At 48.8% G+C, this 27,407-nt stretch overlaps 1 protein-coding gene across 3 annotated transcripts in view; it reads right to left on the reverse strand.

Annotated features, from left to right (window-relative positions):
• Positions 1–690: 690 nt before the first annotated feature.
• NIPAL3 (NIPA like domain containing 3) overlaps positions 691–27,407 on the reverse strand; it is a 51,852-nt gene continuing 25,135 nt past the window's right edge. For 2 of the 3 annotated variants that reach the window (XM_032391202.1, XM_032391213.1), the window contains exons 3-12: positions 25,748–25,816; positions 24,051–24,222; positions 21,337–21,396; positions 18,639–18,784; positions 14,626–14,722; positions 12,214–12,349; positions 10,244–10,332; positions 8,312–8,375; positions 5,559–5,653; positions 691–2,675 (exon numbers count right to left, since the gene is read on the reverse strand). In XM_032391202.1, the coding sequence (XP_032247093.1) occupies positions 2,476–2,675; positions 5,559–5,653; positions 8,312–8,375; positions 10,244–10,332; positions 12,214–12,349; positions 14,626–14,722; positions 18,639–18,784; positions 21,337–21,396; positions 24,051–24,222; positions 25,748–25,816 (1,128 nt within the window). In that variant the 3' untranslated portion in view covers positions 691–2,475. Of the gene's footprint in view, positions 2,676–4,340; positions 4,373–5,558; positions 5,654–8,311; positions 8,376–10,243; positions 10,333–12,213; positions 12,350–14,625; positions 14,723–18,638; positions 18,785–21,336; positions 21,397–24,050; positions 24,223–25,747; positions 25,817–27,407 lie in introns of all 3 variants that reach the window. The other variant, XM_032391220.1, reaches the window with a different exon arrangement.

Below are 27,407 nucleotides of genomic sequence, written 5' to 3' on the forward strand. Positions count from 1 at the left end.
CTATGCTTTGCTCAAATCAGATTTGCCCCCATTGATGGGTGAAGTCCAAATCATCTCCAATTCTTTTTATTTTTTAATTAAAAAACATTTTTATTTTAAGTAAAATCTACACCACATATGGGGCTTGAACTCATGACCCTGAGGTTAAGAGTCCCATGCCCTACCGACTGAGCCAGCCAGGTGCCCCAAAATCATCTTCAATTCTGAATACCCTGTTCTGGGTTAGGGCCTGAGCTTTAGCAGGGCTCCCCTAACCGTCCTTTTTCCGTGGCCCATGGTTGCTCTATGCACCTCTCATGGCCCACCTGCTGTGGTTTCCCGGGTACGTGTCTTCCTCTGCGGGTCTGCAGGGCAGAGACCACTGCTGCTCTTTGTAGCCTTCACCGGCCAAATGCTTATTTATATTTATTTTTTATTGATCTGAGAGAGAGAGAATGAGAGAGAGCACATGAGAGGGGTTAGGGTCAGAGGGAGAAGCAGACTCCCCGCCGAGCAGGGAGCCCAATGCGGGACTCGATCCAGGGACTCCAGGACCATGACCTGAGCCGAAGGCAGTCGCTTAACCAACTGAGCCACCCAGGCGCCCATTATATTTATTTTTTAAAAAGATTTTACCCATCATTTGAGAGAGCACGCACACAAGTTGGGGGTGGGGAGCGGCAGAAGGAGAGGGAGAAGCAGACTCCCCCCTGAGCAGGGAGCCTGACATGGGACTGCGCCGAAGGCAGACTCTTAACCAACTGAGCCACCCAGGCGCCCCCATCCAAATGCTTACTAACACACAGCGAATGTGTCACAAATATTGTTGAATGTATCCTGAAGAAAAAAGGTCATTGTCTGCTGCCTTCTTAGGCACGTAAGACACAATACCGAAGTGGTTATCACAAGAACAGATGCCAGTTTTCGAAGTCAAGGTAGTAAATCGGTATTAAGCACAATCCATAAAGGTTAATGATCTATCAACACTGGTCTATTAACACTGTTATCTCGCCTATTAGATAAAGAGTGCCTAGGGAAACATTAAGCGTAGTTCTAAGCAGGAATCACGGGATGGATAAATGCCACGGATCCTATGGGAATTATTTGACCCGCTACATGAACCCTAGACAGGAAACAAGTTAGGGTAATTGCAACTTTCCAGCAGGGGTGTGTCGGCCCCTGGAGGTTTTCGCAGCCCAGTTATTAGGCTTTCAAGGTGTGTGATCCTTGGATTGCCTGCATCCGAATGACCTTGCTGCCAGTCAAGAATGCGGACTCTTGCTCCTCCCTGTCATTCCCACAGAGGATCTGTGCTTGGGGTGTAGGAATCTGCATTTTTAACACACTCCCTAGGGGATCCTTATGCTCAAGTTTGCAAACCCTTACTTGCCATTCTCAGAAGTCTATAATCAGTCTTGGGGGAGGACAGTCACGTATGTAGCCTGAACAAAGCAGCAACCTCTTGCCAAGAATGCCCACTTTCCCAGACATATGCACATGGGAATGACGACCCGAAGAGTCGAGGTCAACTCCAAGGAAATGAGCCAATAATTTAAGTTTGGTTTGACGGAGGGAGAATGATGGAGGCTGTCTCTGCAGTAAGCACCCCCAAGCTTCCTAGAGGGCACTGGTGTGCAGGAACACACACATGAAACAGCCCGATTTTCTGCCTATCCTTTTAAAAGTGGTGCAATCACCTTTTGTAAGATGAAAAGGGATTTTTCTTCCTTTATGGGCTAACGTATCATTACCCCTGCTCCTGTCCTTATTTCCCTCTTACTCTTAACTTCTCAGTTCCTTCGGGGGGGGGGTGGGGGTGGGGAGAAAAGCCATTACATAGTTCACAGAACCAAACCAAATTAGTTTTCAGAGGAGATCTAATATAAACACACCAGACATGTATTCACTGGAAGGACACAGACAACTGGAAGGCAGAAGTGCCTTTCCCACAGGTGAATGCTAGGGTGTTCCCGGGGCTGGCCTACTATGCCTTGTGATGACAACTGAGATGTTACTGGAAATAGGAGTGAGATGGGGAGGATCAGGCAAGGGAAGATTAGATTCAGAGGTCTCTAGCCTTTCACTGGATGTGGAAAGTGAGAGCAGAATCTCTGCCTTGCTTCAGCTCCGAGGAATGTGGCAACCGTTGGTCACTGCCGGAGGAAGCTCAGTTGTCATCGTCAGGGATGAGGACGGCTTTCCCAAGCTGGCTGGGCAGAACCAGGCAGAGTCTGAACTCCGCAGCCGCCCCCCCCCCCCCCCCCCCGCCCAGAGAATACTGCTTCTATCCCCCCAACCCCGGTCATCTGAAATCTCCGAGACCAAGATAATGGATTCTTTGCCAGAGACAAAGGCTCTTCGAGATCCCCTTCTAGAGAGTTCTCTGTTTAGAAAAATAAGACTTGAAAGGCAAACTTTAGAATTCAGGGTTGAACCACTGTCGGCCCGGCTTGAGAGTTATAAATGGAGGGAAGGAGAGTCTCCTTCAAGGTGGGCTCATTCCTTCTTGGTGTGTTCCAGGACTCGGTAGGGAACCCCAGAGGCACCCCCGGAGCTGTGTTCCTCTTGCATGACTGGCAGTGTGGCAGGAGTGTAGATCTCAGAAACGTTGTCGTTGTTTTCCAGGGCCCCATAGGAAAAAGAAGCTTTGAGGTCAGGCTGAACCGTCATTCCTTTGTCATGCATGTTTTGCATACCTGAAATGAAATCCATTTTCTCCAAATCATTATGGGGCAAGGGGGCCAAAGGAGACTGCATCTTCCTCTACCCCACCACAGCCTAATTACAGCGCTCGGGCGCTAATCACGTGCCCTGCCCGTCTCCTGAATGCTTTCGATTGAAAAAAAGAACACCCATAAATATATGCTAGCAATATTATGGTTGCCAAGCGACAAGGGATGAATCCTCAGGAAATGTGCACACAGACCAGCCACTGTCGGGAGAAGCATGGGTTGGCGAAGAATGAGGTGGGAACGTGTGTTTGGGCCCCACGGGGAGCAGAACCAGCACTGTGCTTTGAACGTGGTAGATGCCAATACTTTCCTGCTGAATTAAATCAGGATCATTATCCCCTTGAGAGAAGAGGGTGACCTTCGTGTCATGGACATGTGGTGGTGGCACATGCATCGTGACACTCAGAGGGAGAGTTCTGACCTTTAACGCTGAACATCGCGGATCCGCAGAGAGGGGAGGTGTGATTCTGCCTGTTGCTTCTGGGCACGTGTTGCTGCTGGGTTTCTACTTACAGTTGAGGAGATCTATCATGGTCGGAGTGCCCCTGTCTGAGGCTGATGTGCCAGGGAGCTGTTTCTTTTCAGCCAGGGAGCACCGAGGTCCAGATGTGAGTGCCAGGCCAGCTCCCAGCTCTCAGGGCTTTTTCGTTTTTCATTTTTTAGAAGTCTTTCAGGTGCTAGAATTATTTAAACCCTCTCTATATTGTGACATGCAGTGCATTTTTTGGAAATTGAATGCCTCTTGAACTGTAGCTACCGGTCTGTTGTGAAGCTATCAATCTAGATGGACCAAAAGCAAGGTTCTAGTGCTGACCAGGGAAACCAAGTAGCTAGGAAAGACACTCTATTGAAGCAGTTTTATTTTTTAATTTTAATTAGTTAATTAATTGATTTCTAAAGTTTAAAAAAAAAAATCTATTTAAGTAATCTCTACACCTAATGTGGGGCTTGAACTCATGACCCCGAGATCAAGAGTCCCATGTTCTTCCGACTGAGCCAGCCAAGCGCCCCCTTCTTTTTAAGCAGTTTTATTTTTCATGTTCTACCTGGCGTCAGGTCAAACAAGTGTTTGAAATTTTCGAAGATTTTTTTTTTTAAAGCAAAAGGGACGTGAAACCAAATTTAACCAGGCATCTACCAAGTCCCAAACACTGTGCAAGGGGCCTTTAACATATTATCCCACAAGAAGGAATCCCAATTTACAGGTGAGGGTCAGAGGCCTTGGGAGGTCCAAGGACATGCCCAAGGTCACGCTGCGGGTGGGTGGTAGAGCTGGGATTTGAATCCAGGCCACCTGAACTCCAAGCCCACGCTTTTCATTGTACAGAACACGTCTACTCCCAAGTGTCCTGACGTGCCACAGCAGTTGGGCGGGGTCTCCTTTTGTCAAGATCTGACTTCCCACCGGTCACAAGGTACAAAGACGAAGCCGAGAGCCACATCCACAAACAGACCACAGAATGTAGGTATCGAAGGTTACCTTAGGTTACCTTCTATTTTCCACTGGCACGTACATCTGTATGTATGCATATACAAATACTTATGCAGATATATACACATACACAGTTTGTAAACACACAAACACACAGATACATATACATACTTGCACACACAGAGTTGACACCTCACCTATCTGGAATTCAGCTATCCAGCGCCCTCATCTATCCGGGACACAGCCGAGAAACAAGGAAGTAAGCAAAAAAGGCATCTGAGCAGCCAGATTAGATGTTTTAAAAGTCCATGCACTAAAGCTCATGCACTTAACTCCTAGGAGAAAGCTTAAGGCCCCGACTCAGAGCTTGTTTATTCTAATTTTATACACAGTTCAAACGAGTTGGGTCAAATGAGACGTTTGACCCGGAATTGCTATACACAGGTGGGCTGGTAAGAGCATGAATGACAGACGACAGCTTGATAGCAAGGGATGAGGAAATAATATAAAAGTAGACACAGAAACCTTGGGGCCATTTAAAGTAGGGGCACCTCAGTTGGCTCTGAGAGCACACCCGCATCCCAGAGGACGTCAATAAGCAGTACTGTATGCCGTCAGTGGGGTTATAGTTTGCTCATTAGGGTGTCCTAATGAAGGGTGGGGATTATGTTCTAGAGAGAGTTCCATCTTTAGATCTAAAATAAAAATTAATTTTGCCTTAAAGAGTGGAAGCTAGTGGTCACTGGCAGCCTATAGAATTTAGGTCAGCAAACCTGGATTAACTTTCCTAATCTGGGTCCCTTTAGGCTGGGCAGGCACTCTCTGGTTCTCCACGAACTCCCCCCGCTCCCTTCTGTGCAATGCTCTGCGGATTCACACCTTTGTTACCATCACGGACTAAAGGCATTTGAGCCTGTGCTTCTCAGTGTGAACCCCCAGCTCCTTGGGAAATTAGGCTTTCCAGAACAATCCACTCTCTTGTGGCATCTAAGAAGTGAGGCGATAGTCTCTGAATTTCATCCATCCTATTTTCCTTCCCCTCTCCGGTCATTCCATTCCAACTCGATGCATGGATTTTTTTCCTTTTGCAGGCATGAAGCCTGACGTATAGATCATAATTATGTCCAGTGTGAATCAGGACGGTCTTTAAGAGATCCCAAAATAGACATGGGGACTGGCAAGATGGGCTCAAAACCAACGGAGGTGCCTCAATCACCGCCTCCTATTTGGCACAGCGAAATTTAAAAAAAAAAAAGAGAGGGAGGGAGAGAGAGAGAGAGACGGTCACACCATAACGGCACAGCACACCTTCCTTGTACCAAACCCAGCAGCTAGGTGTCTCTTTTTGAACAGGAAGTAGCAGTCATTCTATACGGATGGGCTGGCCAGGGGGACACATGGGGTTTTAACGTTACCTGGCATGGCATCCATAGAAATATAGGGCTCAAATGGAATGGCCTTCTTCCGGTTACGTGTGATTAAGAAGACGCCCAAGAATGCAATGAGGCACCTGAGGAACAGGGATAAGGGAGGGAGAGAAAAAAGGCCAGAGTGAGGGCAGGAGGGCTCACTTTCCAACCCGGGTAATGGGAAAAAGAGAAAAAGAGGGTTGCAGGCTGCAGAGGGGGGCTTGCTGCTGAGCAGTGCCGGGAGGCTGCCGGGCCTGAGATGGGCAGGGAGCAGAAAAGAGATAAGGAACAGCCTCACACGGTTTCCATGCGGCACTGCATTAATCAGAATAAATTAGACTCTCCTGGGCAAAACTCCCACGGCTCTTTACTTCCATTTAGCCTGTATCTTAGAACTTCACCTTAGAACTTCACCTTAAAAAATATATATTTTTTGGGCACCTGGGTGGCTCAGTTGGTTAAGCGACTGCCTTCAGCTCAGGTCATGATCCTGGAGTCCTGTGATTGAGTCCCGCATCGGGCTCATCGCTCAGCGGGGAGTCTGCTTCTCCCTCTAACCCTCCTCCCTCTCATGTTCTCTCTGTCTCATTCTTTCTCTCTCAAATAAATAAATAAAATCTTTAAAAATATATAAATATATTTTTTAATAAAAGTTCTTTATGGCCTAAATTCAATCAATACAGGAGGAGAGAAAGAAAAAGTTAGAAAATTCCTAAACTCCCTTTAGTCCCACTCCTCCAGGTAGGGGTATATTCTTCTAGAGTCTTTCTTTTCTTTTCTTTTCCCTAGAGCTTAAATAAGCACGCTTTCTAAAAACCGAGGTGTAATTCACATGCAGTAAAATGCACAAACCCTAAATGTGGTGCTTGAAGAATTTTACCTGTGTGTACACTCTTGTGATCACCACACAGGTCAGCAGAGAAGACATTTCCATCCCTCCACCCCAGAAAGTTTCCTTGTGCCCCTCCCAATCCATGCTAACTGGGAGGAAACCACTGACCACTATCATCCAATACTTGATTTGCCTGTTCTTGACTTCTTTTTTATTTTATTTTATTTTTTAAAGATCTATCTATTTGGGCGCCTGGGTGGCTCAGTCGTTAAGCGTCTGCCTTCGGCTCAGGTCGTGATCCCAGGGTCCTGGGATCGAGCCCCACATCGGGCTCTCTGCTCAGCGGGAAGCCTGCTTATCCCTCTCCCGCTCCCCCTGCTTGTGTTCCCTCTCTCGCTGTGTCTCTCTCTGTCAAATAAATAAAATCTTTAAAAAAAAAAAAAAAAAAGATCTATCTATTTATCTGAGAGAGAGAGAGAGGAGGGGCAGAGGGAGAGGGAGAGAATCTTAAGCAGACTCCATGCTGAGCACGGAGCCCGACGTGGGGCTCGATCCCAGGACCCTGAGATCACCTCAGCCAAAACTAAGAGTCGGACGCTTAACCAACTGAGCCACCCAGGCACTGCATCCTGTTCTTGAACTTCTTATAAGTTAAATCATACAGTGTGTACTCTGTCTGGTTTCTTTCACTTGTAAATTTTTTTTTTTTTTTAAAGATTTTTTTTTTTATTTATTTTTTTGACAGAGAGAGACATAGCGAGAGCAGGAACACAAGCAGGGGGAGTGGGAGAGGGAGAAGCAGACTCCCAGCTGAGCAGGGAACCCGATATGGGACTCGATCCCAGGACCCTGGGATCATGACCTGAGCCGAAGGCAGACGCTTAACGACTGAGCCACCCAGGCGCCCTCACTTGTAAATATTTTTAAGGTTCATTCACTTTATTGTATGTATTAGTAGTTCATTATTTTTAATTATTATATTGAATCCATTGTCTGAATATACTACATCATTTGTTTTTCACTCTCCTGTCAAAAGACATTTGGGTTGTAACCAATTTGAGCATATGATGAATAAAGCTACTACAAATATTCAGGTACAAGTCATTTTGTCAATATATGTACTCATTTCTTTTGGGTATATATCTAGATGTGGAACTGCTAGATCATAGGGTAGACTATACATTTTAAAAATGTAACTTTTTCCATTTAATGTATCCTAGACATGGTTCTATGCCAGTCTCTACAGACTGGCCTCAATTTTTCAAAATGGCAGCACGGTACTTTATTATATGGATATACCATAATTTCTTTAACCGATATTCTACTGCTGGGCGTTTATGCTACTTCCAATTATTTACTTGAGCCCGGTGCGAGACTTAATCCCAGGACCCTGGGATCACGACCTGAGCCGAAAAGGCAGACGCTTAACGACTGAGCCACCCAGGCACCCCTACAATTAATTTTTAAATTAATAAACAGCCTCATACATGTGTCTTTGTGTCCCATTTGGAAGGCTGCATCAAACATTGCTCATTTATAATTTTTACTGACATTGCTAAACTGTCCTCTGGCATCACAGATCCTTTCGGTGTGGCGGGAGCTGGTCTCCTCATCCTCTTGCCAACATGGATACTACCAATCCTGTGAGTTTTTGCAAAATGATGGCAACCTCATGTGGCTTCAAAATGCATTTCTGTGATCTGGGGTGAGCCTGAGAGTCTTTTCATGTGTCAAAGTGGGATATTTTAGAAATGACAAGGAGATTAAAGCCCAAAAGAGAAGAAGGGGGAAGGAGATAAAGCCCTTTGGGGAGTAAAATGCTCATTCATCTCTGGGGGACAAAGCTCTGAATTCTGGCTGCCCCCTGGGCTCTAGAAGACTGCCTGAGAGGCAGGAGCAGTAGCAGGGCCGGAAAGCAGGGACTCACCCCAGTGCAAACATGCAGATGTGCAGTGCGTCCTCCCCAATGAAGTCCAGGTAAAACACTGCACCTGGAAAGGCAGAAAATAGCAAATACGGGTGAGCTGCTTTCAAATCACCTTCTTGCCAGTCTGTCTATGATTTGGCTAATAAGCTCTCTTCCCTGCAGGAAACCAAAGTGGTCAGGAGCCTGATGACCAGCAGGGTACATGTTAGAAGAGTGGAATAAAAGTCATTTGGGGGGACAGATTATCTTCTCTTTCTCCTCCTATACCCCTTTTATCTCCATCTTTTTTTTTTTTCTTTTTATTTTGAGATAGTATTAGACTCACAAAAATAGTACAGAGTTCACATGGACCCTGCACCCAGCCTCCTCCCAATGAAACATACTAAGAACTAAACTGCAGACCTTATTTGCCAGTTTTTACACAACCCCCTTTGCCAGTATTTTTTTTTTTTAAGATTTATTCATTTATTTTAGAGAGAGAAAGCTAGTGAGCGGGATGCGAGAGGGGTAAAGGGAGAGAGAGAGAGAGAGATAATCCCAAGTGGACTCCGCGCTGAGCGCAGAGCCTGATTCGGGGCTTGATTCCACGACCCTGAGATCAGGACCTGAGCCGAAATCAAGAGTCCTACGCTTAAGCCACGGAGCCACCCAAGTGCTGCTCTCCAGTCTTTCTTAAGATGGAAAAGCAAGGCTTCGAGTTAAGCCGTCAGAGCCTTCAGGCCTGCAGCCCGCTCCTGGAGCACGGGCTTGCCACCCTCACCCGCCCTGCAGCAGCCTCTGTCTGGACTCATTGCACCTCCATGGGCTTCTTGCTGTATTCCTGAGCTCCTGATCCCCACCTAGCTTCTGACTCCACCGTGCTGTTGGCTATTCCTTTCAACCTTGCCTGGACCCAAGTTCTTGACCAGGACTTAAATCTTCACGCTGGGTTCACTTTTTGGCTGCTCTGGGTGGACGCCCCACTGGATCCCCGGGTCTGCTCATCACACAGGCCCTGGCAGGCTGTGTGCCTACCGGGCTCCCACCTCTACGGGCAGGACTCGAGCAGCGCTCGTCTGAAGCGCAAAACACACAGCCGTACAGCCAGGCTTTCCTCAAAGGGAGGCGCACCGGCTCTTACTGGTCTTTTCACTTTGAAGATTTTCGTCTTCACTGCCCCTTAAAAACAAACACAATCCGGGGCGCCTGGGTGGCTCAGTCGTTAAGTGTCTGCCTTCGGCTCAGGTCATGATCCCGGGGTCCTGGAATCGAGCCCCACATCGGGCTCCTGGTTCAGCGAGGAGCCTGCTTCTCCCTCTCCCTCTGCCTCTCTCCCTGCTCATGCTTTCTCTCTCTGTCTCTCTGTATCTCTGTGTCTCAAATGAATAAATGAAATCTTTAAAAAAAAACAAAACACAATCTGATATGCTTGTAGCCTCTGAAGCCACCTAGAGAAAGAAAAAAAGTAGGGGTGGAGTAGAAGAAAGGGGAATATAAAAATGATGACAGGTTACCCGCCACCTATTATGTCACAGATGTTCATATAGTCTTAACCTCTAGAAATTATAGAAAGAAATCTGTGGCCGCTTAGTGGAGCTAGCAGACGACGGCAAAAATTGTTAAAGAAACCTTGTGCAAGCTGTATGGGAGTACATGTTGTGCATATTTCAATTCTGGGAGGTGAGTGTTATTCCCATTTTATGAACGTGGAACCAAGGCTCAGAGAGGTTAAGTGATTTTCTTAGAGCCACACAGCTCTGTGTCTGTGCTGGGGCCCAGCTCTCTCTGGCTCGAAATCCTGCACTTTCTCCGTGAAACCATATACAACTCTGACAGGCAGAACACGTCAGCAGAGCTGGCCTTCTGACAGAGGCAGAGCCTCCTCCCTCCACACTGGGGTAACGTCACTGCTGCTAAGGTAGGAGACAGAAATCTAGCAGTCGCCACCCTTACCTGCTGTGACGGCAATGGTCGTGGACAGAATGTAGCCCACGCTGGCGATCAAAGAGGAGTCGTACATCTGTGAGGCTTGACTTAGAAACCTTCAATACAAGAGCACTCTGGTCAGTGGGCCTGTCAGAAAGGCTGAGGCGAGAGCCGGTGACAGTAGGCTTAGCTTGAACTATGAAGATAACACATGAAAGAAAGATGCCACCCTGCTGCGTCTCTGGGTCTAGGGTCCACACTTCACTCCCATTTGCCCACATAGCCTGAGGTCCACCGCCATTCTCCGAGGGGACCATGCCTTCCCGGTCTCACACCTCTCGCCACATGGTTCTCGCCCACCCGAGATACCCTCCTCCTCATGTCGGTGTCCCCTGCATCCCCACCCCCCTGCAAAGGGCCGTCCTGTTCTCGCAAACAGTCCAAGAAACTTCTACGGCACTTACAGCGTTCTGCCTGTCGCTGTCATTATTTTTTTTAAACAAATTTTTTTCTTAACGCAAAAATAATGTGCTCACTGCAACAAATGCAGGCAAAAGAGAGAGAGAAAATTAGAATCATTCCTCCTCTCTCCATCTACGATCTACACTCCCTCATTTCGGAATATATTCTTTGTCCATTCTCTGCGGAGCATTTTAGGTATTACTACGTAGTTGCTTGTATCGTGACAGACTTCCCGCTCGGCTGCACTCATCCGTTCACAGGGCTGGCAGTGCCCCGAGGACAGTGACTGTTGGTCCTGCCCCGTGGTGGAAGGCCCAGGGGCCTGGCACACAGGAGGCCCTCAGTGGCTGTGTGGTGTGCTGACTGGGTGAGTGAGAAGCTCCCCAGGAGGAGGCCGGGGCGCTGGACTCGCCTCTGTAACCCTGGAGTGCTCAGCACGGAGCCTGGTGCTAGGACGGCTCGGGGGTGATGACCAGAATCTCTGTAGTAGGACTCAGGACAGTAATAATCACAGTCGGCCTGATCATGAAAGAGGCTGAGATTTCCGGGAGGTTAGCCTGGGGACGGCACGGAGAGCTTCCTGCTTCTCTCAGGGAGGGGCTGCAGTTATCCTCGGTTGTGGACAGGGAACCTGATCCTAGAGAAGCTGAGGCAGAGGCCTGGAGCGGAGCGGCGACGGGCGAGGGGCGTGGGATGGGGAGCCTGATGCCTGGGTTCCCATCTCAGCCCTGCCCCTTCGGTTTCTCAAATGCAAAATGAGGATGGTATCATCTGCTTCAAAGGGGTTCTGTGGGGGGGGGGTCAAGTGAATTTAAGTTCCTGTGAAAGCGGGGTGTGTGAGTGGCTTCCCCTGGTGCCCCCATAGCAGCGGTCACTCCAACAACTGCTCAAGGCTACGCTGGGGGACGGTGAGCCCTGGCCGCTGGGGGCCCGGGGCCTGCCCTGCCCGGGATCAATCAGCCTCAAGTGCCACACCGAGCCCTGCGCCATTCACCCTCCTGTCCCCAGCAGGGCCGTCCCAGGCCCTCCCAGGCCCTCTGCGGACGACCGGGTCTCAGATGGGAACGAGGCCGAGGCCTACCCTCAGGACCACCGCTTCTGAGAGAGAAACGAGTCTCTCACTCTCTGGGGAAGATTCCTGGAGACAGACAAGAAAGGACAACTTGCTGTGTTCCTTCCACCTGGCAAACAAAGAGATGCCTCATGGGGACCACACAGCTTCTTCTACAGTCCCTCAAACAGACGCCTGCCTTGGAGCAGAAGGGAAGTGAGGCTGCCCCTTCTCCCAGTTTGAGGCAGAGAGAAAAACACAGCCACTCCAGGCTTCCTCTTTCAAGAGGCACAGAATCCCTCCATGGGACCACCCAGCAAATCAGCGACCCCTCTCTCCACAGTGGATGCTGAGCCCTGGTGACGGGCTGTGCTTCAACATTCTGCCTTCCCTACAGCTTCAAAAACAAATGAAATCAGGCCCAAGAAATGGAAGAGACCCCAAAACGTGGAGAGGCCCAGCAGGAAAAGACTTCGCAACTCACGCGGCCTGGTAGACAGCGGTGGCCACCATGCACACGAACATCACGTAGAAGATGGGGTAGTCGAGCTGCAGGTTCCCTTGTATGGACAAGACGAGCATCCCAGCCACGGCCTTCACGGTTACCACCGTCATGGAGCCTGCAGAGGGTGAACGAGGACGAAGCGAGGGCGTCAGACCCTGAAGGTCAGTTTATGACTCCAAAGGACGTGGTGAAAAAGGTGGAGGGAGCACTGACAGGGCCACCCCAGGGGCGTCGAAGACGCGACGGGAGGCGGAACTTCTGAGAGCTGCCCACTATCCGTGTGCTCCGTCCAAGAAGAGAGGGAAGCAAAATACCGACAGGCGCTTCCAAGTGTCGCCTCTGAACTCCAGCAAGCAAGGGCGTTGAGTTTAAGTCTCTCAACAGCAGAGTAATCAGCGCTGTGCCTGGACCGTGGTGGGAGGTCAAAATCATCCTTGAACGGAGACACGAATTTCCTTTGAGTATCATTCTCATGATAATCACAGGGAAAAAAACATGTGGTGTGTCAAGAGTGCTCTCTTTTTTTTTTTTGTGCTCACTCACTTGTATTTTTAAAAAACATTTCATTAGACAGAGATCTCCAAATGTTTTGGAATCCTACCCCTAGGCACATGCACATACTTTTCCAAAATACAGGTGTTTGTGCATTTTAAAGTGATACTCATGTGACACTGTGCTTATAGGGTATGCACGTTATAGAACAGGTCCCGGAGATCTCACAGCTCACCTCACCGTGGAGACCGCTGCTTTACCCAGTGGTGCAGAAATGGCTGCCAACTGTCGGACCTCCCCACTATCTCCCCAGCCAAAGCAGGAGTTAAAAGAAACCACCCCCAAGTCCGGGTACAAATGAAGCCCCTTATTCTGGCTGAAGGGCTCGGCTTTCCTGTCTTTCTCCGCTTCTGCTCGTTTGCCCTCTTGCTAACAGCTCATCACACACAGCGGCTTCTGGGCCCCCCACGACCTCGATGACAGTTTCCAAACATCTGCTGGCAGTTAGGACAGGCACTTTCATGAGGGTGTGTCCCTGTTAGTGAGAAGGGGACAGAGGGAGAGCGGCCAACGCTCCTTAGAACCTTCTGGCCTCCCTACTCGCCAGAGAGGACGTTTGGGGACCGTGACGTCCCAATCTGCTTTGAAAACAAGATCACCAAGGAATGGACCACTGATATTCGCTACTCCAGGGACAAACCTCTACCGAGTTATGCTCCTTGAAAGACGCCGGTCACAAAAGCCACCTATTACAGCGTTCTTTATACTGTATGCTTCAAACAGGTGAATTTCACGGTATGTAAATTATATCTCAATAAAGCTGTTTTATTTTTATTTATTTATTTATTTTTCTAAAGATTTTATTTTATTTGAGAGAGAGAGACACAGCGAGAGAGGGAACACAAGCAGGGGGAGTGGGAGAGGGAGAAACAGGCTTCCCGCTGAGCAGAGAGCCCGATGTGGGGCTCGATCCCAGGACCCTGGGATCATGACCTGAGCCGAAGGCAGACGCTTAACGACTGAGCCACCCAGGCGCCCTCAATAAAGCTGTTTTAAAAATATCAAAATAATGGAACCTTGTCCTATGTGGCCCCTATCTGTAGGGCTGAGGGGTGGGGTGGAGTGGGGGCTCGGTGTGGGAAGGACAGAAGACCAGCAACACATCTCGGGCACTCATGCCCATCTCATTTAACCCTGCTCTGCCCCCTGGGATTTGGGCGTTCTCCTGTGCCCAGGTTGAGAAGACAGTGTGGCTTAAACAGGAGGGGGTCACCAGCCCGAGGCCACAGAGTCCCCAGGAGGCAGCAGGAGGGCATCCCCCACCTCTTCCCCTGGAAGCTCGGGTCCTCACAGCTCTATGGAGTGTGTCAGACTCTGTGAGGGGTCAGGCCTCGCCTCGGTCTGAGTTAGGAGCCGTCTCCCACATGGCACCCATCCCTCCAAGAGGAGAGAAAAAAAAAGTGAGAGAGCAAACTCGGTTCCTGCTTTTGAATCCAGAACTCGTTCCTAGCCTGACAGGTTTACCTGAAACCCTAAGGACTCAGTTGTTGGAGCCTGCCCGTCTCTATCTTCTTGCCCCACCTCACCCTCACTCTGCTATCCTCTTTGTCACCATGATCCTCACTGCCCCAATGTGTCTCTCTTCTATATATCCATCTGTTCCTGCCTTCGGAACGGAGGCCCCCCCGCCCCCCGAAGGCAGGGGGCCGTCTGTCTTGTTCACCCCTGTGGATGGTTTCCAGCACTGTTCCTGGCACGTAGGGGACTCTGGGTATTTGAGCAAGGACACCGGACGCAGTCAGCAGCCTGACAGGACTGATGGAAGCCGCCTCCCGTCCACGGGGACCTTGTGGCACTACCGGATGGTGGCCACACTCAACCACCCAGACCCCCACTTACCGAGTAATGCCACCAGGAGAAGAATCACGATGATGTTGTTGGCGTTCTTCTCCTTGTAGAAGTACAGCAGCAAGCAGAACAGGATGATCTCCACAAGCTGTGGAAAGCAGCAAGTGAGGCGGTCAGCGGGGCAGACGTGGGCAAGACTGGGAGACGCTGGTGGGCTTGGCTGGTGTTGATGCTGAAGTCACGGACCCTCAGGATTGAAAGGGACCTGAACAGCCAGCATTTCCCAAACCACTGATAGACTTCCATGGAAAAGGAGGGAATTCTCAATGAACTCTGCGGGGATCTCTACCCCCTGGGGAACACCGACAAGGAGTTCACCTCAGAGCTTTGAGGGCGATGTGCTGGCCACACACGCGCCCTGTCTTGGATGGCCAGGATCAGGCTGAGAAGGTTTCTTCCCACTTTGCTGCTCTGCGGGGAACCCCATGTGGGTGACCCCTGAAGGTCGGTCAAAGAGGGAGACACATGCTCACTGAGGAGAAGAGCTCTCTGGGACAAGTGGACAAGTATACAAGCCCCCATCCCCTAACCATGCCTCTAAAGTGTGTGCTTGGTGGGAGAGAAAGACAAGGACATCTGGAGTCAGGGAGGCCCAAGTTTGAAACTGGATCCACTTCTAAAACAGTTGTGTGACCTTGGGCAAGTCACTTCACTTCTTTAAACCTCAGTTACCTCCTCCGTGAAATGGGGATAATGATTCTTCCTTTACAGGGCCATGATCACTGCTAATACTTATTGAACTCATAAATACACCCGGCACCGTTCTAAACATTGTATCTATACTAAACTCATTCAACCAGCACAATGATTCTATGAAGAAGGCACTACCACAATCGGAAGCTAAGAAAAGGGCAGAGCCAGGATCTGAACCTGAACAGTCTGGCTCCAGGGCCCGTGCGCTTTCCCACTAGGCTACACGGCCTGAACCTGGGAGGCCTAGGGCCTGGGGCATAGAAGTGTGAGGCCTCAGTCAGTGTGGGGTGGGAGTTCCCTCCTTGCCTTAACAACTGTCCTTTCCACTCCTTAAGGGCCCAAACATTCAGCAACATTTTCCCAAGAAGTCAAGTCAGCTCCAGCACCCGGCAAAATGAAAGCAGCAAGGGCGCCCGGGTGGCTCAGTTGGTTAGGCGACTGCCTTCGGCTCAGGTCATGACCCTGGAGTCCTAGGATCGAGTCCCACATCCGGCTCCCTGCTCAGCAGAGAGTCTGCTTCTCCCTCTGACCCTCTTCCCTCTCGTGCTATCTCTCATTCTCTCTCACTCAAATAAATAAATAAAATCTTAAAAAAAAAAAAAAAAACAAAAGCAGCAAACTTGGACAGTGGCTTGGCTCCATTTGCCTACCCCGACCTCCTCCCAAAGTTTATTTATCATAACAACCAACGCAGAAACATTAATGGGCATTTAAAAAAATTTTTAAATTCCTCATAATTAGAGGCCATAAAAAAAAAACAGCTGTTTTCATTTTCCTGCTTCTTTCCTGTCTTTGTTGCCGTGAATACATATTTTATCTACTTGTCATCATAGTCAACGCACAATTTTGTGCTGGGCTGTTTTTAGTCACCAAAAACAATTCCCATATTTTATGAAGTTGTCATAATTATCTTTAATTGCTGCAGAATACATCATCAAGCGGATGAGTTACTCATCAACATTCCTAACCACCGGGCGTGCACTCAGGGGGCCCGGTTTTCCAATCATTCTTCACTGTGCCGAAATGCATGCTGGAATGGCGCTTGGCCTTCCGCTGCAAGATGGCTGTGTGGGTGCCCTTGAGTTCTGGCGGCATGTCTCCCTCCTTCCTTCCTCTTCCTTCCTGTTTTTCTTTCTGTCTTTCTTGAAGTATGGTTGACACACAATGTCACATTAGTTTCAGGTGCAGGACACGGCTCCAGGACAACTCCATCAACTCTCTGTTATGCTATGCTCGACAGTGTACCTATTGTCAGCCTGACGTCCACAGTGTCTGGCACCTGGCAGACAATAAATATTGACTGGATTTGATTTGGCCAGATCTCTCTAGCTGGCGGTGTTAGGGCATAAGAGGGAGTTACTCAAGTCAGAGGACTGAAAGCCATGGGGGGGGCGGGGGACAAACGTACCTCACACCTCACACTGACTGAGGCCTTCTATGCCCCAGGCCCTAGGCCTCCCAGGTTCAGGCCGTGTAGCCTAGTGGGAAAGCGCACGGGCCCTGGAGCCAGACTGTTCAGGTTCTTTCCCTCCCACGGCAGGGAAAGAATGTGTCTGTTTTGCAGAAGAAAGAGCTCCCACCGAGGAGAGGTGTGGCCAGGGATTCCACTGGGTATCCCCCTTCGGGAGCCACACCAAAAATCAGTGCCTGCCCAGAAGCCCCCCTCAGTTGCCCTAAATTTACCTTTAGCTCATCCTAATACTAAGATCTCCTCCTATGGGAGGGCTTGTCTGCCATTTTTTTTGAACTTACAATGTCTGCACTAGCACGTTGACATGCTAAGCATGCACAGTTGAACCAAAGTGCCTAAGTAGCAGAAAATGTATGTTTCTTAATGTATCCAGCTCGCTGTCCGTGCCCCCCAGCACACCGCATAAAAGCTTCCCGCACTAACCCTAAGGGGAGACAGTGCTTTGAGAGCGATCTCCCCGTCTCCTTACTTGTGACAAGGAGTGAAAGTTCTTTGCTTTCAACACTTCCTCTGGTTGTGTTCCACTTGCACCCCACGCGGCCACCCACCTTGAGTTTGCTTACAGCAGCACTGCCTCGCAGACATGAGTCAGGAAGACAAACTGAGCGGGTCCCTGGGCACCTGCCAAGTGCTGGGTGATTCCCATACCACCTCGCGTCTCCCAGCCCCAGCCACCAGCCCCGGTCCAGTGACTCCCACCGGCTTACAGAGAAGGAGGCAGAGCTTCCAGGTAGGTGACTTGGCCGAGGCCACACAGCACGTGACCGATTCAAGCCCAGGGCTCCCTGAGAGAAAATTCTGTGTTCTGGGGTTAAGCTTTTCCTGAAGAGGGGGGGTTCTTTGGCTCCGTCCCGCAGCCGTTTCTCCACGCCCACCAGGTGTGCAGTGGGGCTGGCTAGAGGCAGGGAGATGACCCAGTCCCAATCCTGGGGAAATCCATCCTCGGCCTTGTGGGCAAACTAAGGAAAAAGAACGTTCCAGGCCTGTAGAGCAGTGCCAGGCTGCTCGTATCAGAGGAAGGCTGTGCCCACCTTCGTCAGCAGGCCACGGCGAAGGAAGCTGGCTGCGAGTCCAGCTCCACTCGTGGGACTCTGGGCCGTCAGCCCACCTCCCTGAGCTTCAGTTTTCTCATCCATAAAATGGGGAGAAAAACATTTACCTTATAGGGCAGTTGGGAGGATTTGAGATGATACGTAAGAAAGTATTTGGCACAGTGCCTGGCTTGGAATAGAAATATATAGTAGTAGCTTGATCAAATGCCTTACATGCTTCCTCGATCAGTTTATCTGTAGACCTAACATGGGACGTAACGGGGGCTGGGAGTTTAGGAGACCGTTTCAGTGTCTCCTGCATTTCTATTAGCTCCTATCAGCTGTGTGATGCCGGGAAAAATAAATAAATAACATGTCTATGACTGTTTAAAATTTTAACTGTTTTTTTTACCATAAAAGTCTTAAATGCTCCCTGTAGAAATTTGAAATGATGCGTAAATACAAAGGTGAAATGAAAACTCATTCATAATTCCAGCTCCCAGAGACAACAATGGATGGAATCTCTGTTTTTTCCTTCCAGTCCTTTAGTCATACATTATATATACACACCTACAATATCTCTAAAAACTAAAATTATCATATTATCTATGCAGATTTAGGCATTACTCGGAACATAAGTGGAAAAAGCCTTTCCTCGTGAACTACCTACTTCCCGCAAGCACGGTCTTCGCTGCTGGGAAATACGTCACCATTCCCTCGAATCCCCTGTTGCTGGAGATTCAGGTTCCCAGGTTCTAGGACCTGATACTCCCTCCCGCCATCGCGGGTAGGACCAGTGCTTCTCTTACCATGTACAAGAGGAAAGGCCAGCTCACGAGGTGCCTGGTGATGTTCTCACCCGTCATTTTCTCGTGACTGTTAGGTGCGAATGTCACCAGCAAGTAGGTGCCCACGATGGCCAGACCGCAGCCAACGAAGGACAAGACGTAGCGCCCTGCAGGGAAGGGAGGAGGCTGTCATAGGCTCACTTCGGGGGCTGGCTTCAGGCCCCTACGTGTTTCTAGGGCAACACACGATGACCTGCTATTTTTGGTTTTTCTTCACTTCACAAATAGATCATCTCCCGTATTGTTATTTAAAAAAATAACACTTAGGGGCTCCTGGGTGGCTCAGTCAGTTAAGCATCTGCCTTCGGCTCAGGTCATGACGCCAGGGTCCTGGGATCGAGTCCCACATCAGGCTCTTTGCACAGCGAGGAGCCTGCTTCTCCCTCTCCCTCTGCTGCTCCCCCTACTGGTACTCTCTCTGTCAAATAAATAAATAAAATCTTCTAAAAAAATAGAATTAAAAAATGACATTTAATGTTAAAAAATTTCAGTGAGGTGTGGCATGTAGAACAAAAAGTGCTCAATGAATTCTCACAGAGTGAACACACCCATGTAACCAGCACCCAGATCAAGAAAGGGAACGTTAACAGGACCCAAAATCCTCACTTGTGTCCCCTTCCAATCACTAGATGCAGCCCCGGGGTAACGCTGACTTCTACCAGCACTGAGAGTCGGCCTGGTTTTGTACTTTCTATAAATGGACTCGTACTATATGATTTCTTGCGTCTGTGTTTACGTAAGATGATGTTTGTGAGTTTGTGAGATTCATCTGTATCCTGGTGTGGAGTGTAGGGGTGGTTCCTTCATTCTCATGCCCCTGTGGTGTGTGACACAATTTATCCATTCTGCTGCTGATGGGTCTTCAAATACTCTCCAGGGTTATAACAAATACTGTTGCTATGAGCATGTCATTTGGAAAACACACTGTCCGTATTTCTGTTGGGTATAATACTAGGAGTGGGAATTCCCGGGTCAGGGGATATGTGGACCTTCAGCTTTGTAGTTACTGTCAAATGGTTTTCCAAACTGGTTGCACCAATTTCTACTCCCACCGGGAGAGTATTAGAGTAAGACTGCCTCTTTTTTCTCCTTCACGGTAGCCATTCTGCTACTGAACCACAGTTTCAGTGTACATTTTACAGGGAAGGTTTGAAAGTCAGAATCACTTTATGGGCAACATAAAAGAAAACCAAATATAACAAAATCTCACAAGCAAACCTTCAGAGCCTACCATGTACCTTTTAAAAATGACCTTATCATTTCCCATCTGCTAGTTAACCTAGTCGCAAGGGACCAGTCCAAATACTATCAATATTCTATTCCACAGACTTGTCAGAGACTGTTAGTAGGGCCTAGGAGTCTCCTGACTCTTGCCCTGGGTCCTATCACACTCCAGTTGAACTATGTGGATTTCGTGAAAAGCCTCTCGAAGTCCAGCCCAGACCCAGGCAAGCTGGGAAGGGCTGTGAGTTCTGACCTACACATGGTGACCCCAGGCCTCTGGATATTTCTGGATAGAACTATCTACATATTTCATTCCATTGTCTCCCAAAAATGTGATACCACATTAAATGTCTTTAATTTTCATTCTAGGCCTCATAAGGTGCCCCTCAATTTTTCAATGAATGAATGAGCCATGGTTAAACTCAATAATAAGTTCTCTGCTAAGACATACAAGTCTGTTGTCTTAAGTTTTCTTCAGGCAAGGAAAGGTCTTACTCATCTCCATGCCTGTGGTGTACAGCACAGGTCTAGCATTGGGTGAATGTTTGCTGAATTTAATAAAACTTTAGGCAGGACAGCCATGCACAGTTGTATAAGTTGCTCACTGCATAAAAACACCTAGCTGAAGGGGTGAGGAGGGCTAAAATCTAGCCCATGCTCTGCTCACCAAGGCATGTGCCCACGGAACCACAGATGCCCAGAGGGGCCATCTTTTTTAAATTCACATAGGGCACTGCCTGGACTAGCATGTCTCTTATACCAGGACTTTCTAGAGTGAGCCTGGAAGCGACATAAAACTACACTGGTCTCAGAACCAGCCCAGCTACCCCTGCATCACCCCCTCTGCCATCAGGACTACTGCAAATCACTCTGAGTCTTTTGGTCTTGGCATCGTCTATTTGCTGAGCAGTAGCTCTGCTTTTTTCAGTGTAGGATTCTTTTCTTTTTTCAGCCTCCTGGCTCCATCTTGCTCTTATCCTATAACAATGATTCAGAACGGTGGTTCCCAAACCTGGCTGCATGAGCAAGTTCCTCTGGCTGCATGCCCAAGCTGCATGCTCTAATCCAGCTTGCATAAGTAATAAAGAATAACTCCTGACCTCCATGTTTCCCATTTGCTTTAGAGCTCATTTAGGTAAAGAGGGTGCCTTTCATCAGGCCTCCTAAAATCCCAACAATAAATGCTCAATAAATATTGATTGAATGGAATGAAATCAAGCCCCTTTTAAGAAATCTCACAGATCATTCTGTTGCGTAGCCAGATTTGGGAACTACCGAGGAAAAAACCCAGCTCCCAGGAGCTGGTGAGGGTGGAATATACAACCCGGAAGGGAGCAGGCGACGGATGATCTCTAAATTGGGGTGAGCCGGCTTTATTATGAACAAACAGCACAAGCACAGAATTAAGGACAGGGGCTCAAATCAGTGAACTTACTCAGAAAGTCTTTCGGTTTCCATTTTTCTTTGATGAATATGATTCCTATGATGGCGCTAGCTATGAAAAAATAAAAGCACAGGGAAAAGAAAATTGAGGCTGCTATCAGTCCAATGGAGTCCCTTTGCCCAGGCCCTAGGGTAGGCTCATTTGCCTTAGGGCTTGGGACTTCCTAACCTCTCCCTTCTGCTCCCCAAAACTCAGTCCTTCTGGTTCCTCTGCTATTCCATCTCAGAAAGAGAGGCTCCTCTCTGAGCCTTCCTGAGGATTTCCTACAAGCCCAGGAGCACTGGTGTTGAGGACTTGCAGGGTGACAGGGGATTCGCACAAGTTCTTTCTGGCGCATCTACCCGTCGAGGTGGGTGCCATCTGAAAAATGGGACACTGAGGCTAGGAGAGGTGAAGGGGTTGCTCAGGACTACGCAACTGGTGAGGGGTGCCGGCGGCCCGGCTCTTACTCCTTCCATTGCTGTGACTACGTCTAACACTCTCCCCCTGGTTCTTCTCTGCTTCTCAGACTTCCTTGTCGCTGCCTGGAGGGATGGGGCTGGCATTACTATGAACAGACCTGGAGGGCTACTCTCAGCTCTGCCTCTTCTGGCTGTGTGTCCTGGGATGAGTCCTGTGGGTCTCTGTCTGCATCCAGCTCAGGCCAGCCTGCTGCTTGTTAAATATTCAGGAAACCACTGTAGCGTGAGTGGCCACGGTGGTGGTCTTTACACCATAGAAATCAGAAACACCACAAATGGGGTCTACCTTTTCTCCTTTCCCGCTTTTCTGTCCATTCCTTCCTTCCCCTCTCCCTCCCTCCCTTCCTCTCTCCCTCCCTCCCTTCCCCCCACTGCCTCATTCTCTTCTTTTTCTTCTCTCACTTTCACCCTCTCTCTGAATGTTGCTTCATCAGCACACAACTGAAAGCACCTCCTTCTCTGAGTTATAAGGGCAATTAAATGAGATAATGCATGTAAATCATGTGTCCGCAGTAAATACTCAATAACTGAGCAATTATTACTACTGAAGTCCCTGGAATAGCGACTGATATGTAATAGGTACCCAACAAATAGTGGTGATTACTCTAATATTTATTTTTAATATTAGTTTTTACTGGGTGACTTAAGAAGCTCTGAGAGCCCCTTAATTTCTAGTGGCTGATAACCTGAGAACCCATCATTCTACTTCAGTCTCTTATTTTTAAGAATTTGATTATGTGAATTACTAAAGTATTAAAATTTGGAGGCAAATATTTAAAGCACTTCGTCACTCGGTCACCTGTTTCTCATTGTGAGGAAAGGTTCCGAAGCCTTTTCAGAGGTCAGCCATGGGCAGAGGACGAACCTCAATCCCTGTCAGGGTGGCACACGTAGAAAGTGGGCCAGAGAAGACAAGGAAAGGCTGGGACTGGGGATGGTTACTTGCCTCAACTAAAGGCACTCAGATTATATTTTATTTTATTTATTTATTTTTTAAAAATTCTTTATTTAAATTCAACTTACCTAACATATACTGTATTGTTAGTTTCAGGGGGTATGATTTAGTGACTCATCAGCTGCATATAACACCCAGTGCTCATTATATCACGGGCCCTCCTTCATGCCCATCGCCCAATTATCCCTTCCCCCTGGGCCCTCAACTCTATGGTCAGATTATATTTTAAAACAGTATTTGTGGGAAAGAACACAGTATGTTGGAGGACCTTACTCATCTTGTGGGCTACGAGGGTACAAACCCTGGTCAAGAAAGAGAGGGACTCTTCACGGGATCGGGAAAAGCAATAGGTTTCCACTTCTTTGCCAGCTCCTGGTAACTGGGGGGACTGCCTGAAGCTCTGAGAATTCTAAGAAGGGACGCTCTGACTGACTGATGAGGTCTGCTGTGGGCACAGGCGGGGCGTGTGGTTGCTGTGCTTATCCGTGGGGTAGAAGGGGCCCTCTTTACTCCAGGAGGAAAAAGACTACTCAAAATACCACTTTTTCCTTTAAGAGCAAGGAAGGGCTTCCAGGCCACGTGGGGCCTGCCAGCAAATGGAAGGAAACATTTCAACGCAAGTTCATGGTCCCTGCTCCTGTGTTCACTAATCTACTAACATCTTTTATTTAAGAAGAAAAGAATTTTTTTTCCTAATTCTACTTTTTTTTGTGGAACACGGACATCAAAGCTCCTTTGTCTTTTCTTTGGTTCAAATGTTCTGAGACGCTGGTTCCGGGATTACAGAGATCACAGAGAAATGGCAGGTGAGAAAGTGACCAATGCCTCAGAGGTGGTGTCAGCTGATGTAAAAAGATCAGAGAATAAATTGAGTGTGCATCTGTTAGAGGTGTAAGATATCTGAATCCTACGAAAGCTTAGGATGTCTTGACAGTGTTGGGATGAAAGCTGCAAGTTTGTATCTTCCTTCTGCAGGAGAAATAGAAAGCAACTCTGATAAAGTTTCTGAATCTAAAACACATTAGGGAGCCAGACCATCCTGTACCCCAGCCCTGCCACCCTGGACCCCTATTTCCTCATCTGTAAAGTGGGGATCATGACAGTGTCACCCTCAAAAAGGAGAATTAGTAGAATTCATATCTGTAAAGTGCTTAGCGCAGGGCCGGTGTGTATGAAGCCCTTTGTGAGTGTTAGTGACATTACCAAGCAGAAGCTGCTTCGTTTACCGAGTATGGTGGTGGCACAGGCAGGTGGGTCCCAGGGAGCGGCGGTGGGGGCCCCGGTCTTACCTATCACGGAGACGGCGCCAAGGGGCACGATCAGCGACAGCGGAGCGAAGGCGTAGGAGGCGAACACGCCCAGCTCACCCAGCAGCATGAGGAACAGGCCCAGCCACCATGTTTTGGTCTTGAAATAGGCCCGGGGGTCCTTGGATCCTGCCAGGCGGATGTGGCAGTACTTCTAGAAATCCGAGAAAGAAGGTGATTGGCCCAGAGGTTTGGGAAAAAGAGGCTATGATCTATATCCTAAATCTACCCCCCACTTTTATTTGGGAAGATGTGTCAGGTTTTTTTGGAGTCCTGGCTCAGAGAAGAGGCAAGCAGTCCCCATCTCAATACCAGGTTGTCACGCTAAGCAGTTCTCAAACTGGCTGGGAAGCCCGGGCAGGCCTGGGAATGTGCATTTCTAACGCACAGCACAGACAGTGTGCAGTCTGGTGGGAGCCGGGGTCTAGGACGCCACCCCATGGTCGCCCGGCTTCAGGTTGAACGTCTCACTCTAACTGCAGTGCCCAGAGTCCCCATGCTCGGGGCGGCTGCTTGGCCGCACTCCCTTCTGTAGACGAGCCGGCAGCTCTGCCGGGCAGCCCGGGGGCATCCGTGGACCTTACCCTCTCTCAGGTGGATACTTGGCCCAAGTATGGCCAAAAGGCTTTGTTCTGGAAGTGTGCACTTGGGATACAGAAAGTGGGGCGGTGACCAAGGCGAGCAAGGCAGTCATGTTGACTTAGAGGGACCACAGCTCCCACTTGGGGGGGCCGTGCTGAGGGCTGCATAGGGGCGGATGCGGAGGCAGAGACGCCACTCTGTGGAAAGAAGAGCATGAACCAGACAAGTGGCCAGGAGACCACGCGGCCTCAGAAACACGCGGGCACACTCCGGCACATGGGCGTGCATGGAGCTGAGAGGTACCAGGTTACCCGTGTGTGTTCACGTCTCTGATCCAGGGAGGGAGAACGCTTCTCCGCAACCAGAAGCTGGGCAGTGCTGGCAGAGAGGAGTGGGACAGTGTGCTGTGGGATTTGACTCGTCCGCAGGTGTCAAGTCTCAGTCCCGGTGTCCCAGAGCAGTCCCTGGGACCGGACTTGGGAGGAGGTAGTTGATTTGGGAGGTGATTCCAGGAGGCACAGTAAGGGTGTAGGAAAGTGAGTCAGAGAAGGGAGCAGACCAGTGCAGGGTGCAGAGTGAGTGCCCTGGGCAACAGGGGCTCATCCCACTGGGGACCCTCTGGGACACCCTGCGAACTAGGCTCAGAGCCATGCGACTAGAGGATGGAAGCCTGGGGCATTTATCTACAGACTCCCATCCCCCACTGGCCGAAAGCTGCCGTGGGGGCAATAACCACCACATTCAGCTTCCCAGTTACATCTGCATACCCTGGGAACCAGTTCCTGCGGTGCCCTCAGGAGCTCCTCAGTCTATCAGCCTGCTCCAAACCACAGCTACAGGCCGGCTCAGCTGGGCCAAGGCACCCCGGCAACTTCTAAGTCAGGGACAGCGCTGTCATCAGAGTCGAGGAGGGTGGGGGATCACGTGGGGGCAAAGAACCAAGAGAGATTCTGGAACAACCCACAGGGGACTGCCCAAGGCCCAGCCCAGGAATGGAGTAGGCACCATCCCAGGGTGAGGACGCAGTGGGGCCTGCGCCAGACACCCCGCTGATCAGCAGTATCTCTGCCCCGGACAGTGCTAGTGACGAGACTTACCTGTAGGTTAAGCGCAATGCTGACCACAAGGTGCCCAAAAATTGCCAAAAGGGCGCCGATCAAGTTTTCCTGTAAGGAAAGTTCACAGGAGCAGATGTGAGCTGGGTCTAAGCTAAAGGGCCCTGGGGCGGGGTGCGGGGGGGGGGGGCGCATAGGAAACCCCACTGTTCACTGTCGCAAAACAAAACCAGAAAAACATCCACCACAAAGCCGCATACCAGGCCTTTTATTGGAGTTTTACATTTTACTACTCAAGGTTAGTGCGGCTGCCTTGTTGGTTTACAACACACTGCCCTGAGCTGGACGCTTCCAGAAAGCAATGTCCTCTGTCCACCGGTCACAATGACCTGATAAGGCCTAAATCTGCTCTGCTCTTTCCTTAATGTACTGACTCACTGCAGTCTTGTGCAGGAAAGCAACATTCAGAAATCAGAATTTAAAAGAGAAACACAGGCGGGGATACTATTTGCCATTTTATCAATGGGGTCTTCATGTTCCCCGAGGGGTCTCAATGAGACTCTTTAAACTGGCTAATCTGCTTAGGGCATTTTTAATGATTTCATTTACAAACATTTAACTTCTGAACCTTAAGAATAAGGTTCAGATTCTTTAGCATGGCATCTTTTAACTTCAGAAGACAATTACCAGACATATATTCATTGTACAATAATTAGGAAATATAAAGAAATGATAGGAAGAATAACAATCACAACAAAATAGAAAAGCCACCTGTAATTCTAAACCCAGAGCTCACTATTGCAAACATTTTGTTCTTATAAACTTTTATTGTTCTTGTAAAATTTTTTTCTGTCCATAAATTCAGATATGAATGACAAGGTTAGTTCATTTTATAAAAATGAGATTATAGTCTGTTTTATAACCTGTTCTTTTACATAAGATATTATAAACACATTCTCCTTTCAGGTATATTTAATTCATCATTTTAAAAAAAGATTTGATTTATTCATTTGAAAGCAAGAGAGTGAGAGAGCATGAGTTGGGGGGGGAAGGGTAGAGGAGGAGGGAGAAGCAGACTCCCCCTGAGCAGGGAGCCTGACACGGAGCTCGATCCCAGGACCCTGAGATCATGACCTGAGCTGAAGTCAGACCCTTAATTGACTAAGCCACCTAGGTGCCCCTAATTCATCATTTTTAATAAATACCAAATAACTCGTCATTTGGATGTGCCATATTTTATATCATTGCTTCTCCATTGCTGGACACTTAGGCTGTTTCTTTTTTTTTTTTAAACACCACTGTGATTGAATATCCGAGTACACGCATTTTTGTGCATTTATGAGGATTACTCCCTTGGGATAAATTCTTAGAAGGAGGACTGCTGGGTTAAAGGGTACTTGCCTCAGCATTTAAACCATACTATACTATGTCCCCCACATACCCTCCAGCATTATTTCACCACTAAACACCAAAGAATGTTCTATCTTAGCCAAATATGAATCCTCCCTGCCCAGGATGGGCCTTTTCCAACTCCCCCTTTGCTCGAGATATTCCTCCCACCCAGCCGCCCTCCCTGTGAAATCTGCCAGTTCTTCAAGGCCTGGGCCAGGCGCTAGCAAATCAAGAGTGAACAAGACAAACAGTCTTGCAATTCATCTGGAAGACAGGTAATTAGCAAGCGTAAGGCAGGAAGTCAACACTC

The sequence above is a fragment of the Phoca vitulina genome, unplaced genomic scaffold, assembly GCF_004348235.1.
Source record: "Phoca vitulina isolate PV1807 unplaced genomic scaffold, GSC_HSeal_1.0 scaffold2, whole genome shotgun sequence".
Classification (NCBI taxonomy): domain Eukaryota; kingdom Metazoa; phylum Chordata; class Mammalia; order Carnivora; family Phocidae; genus Phoca; species Phoca vitulina.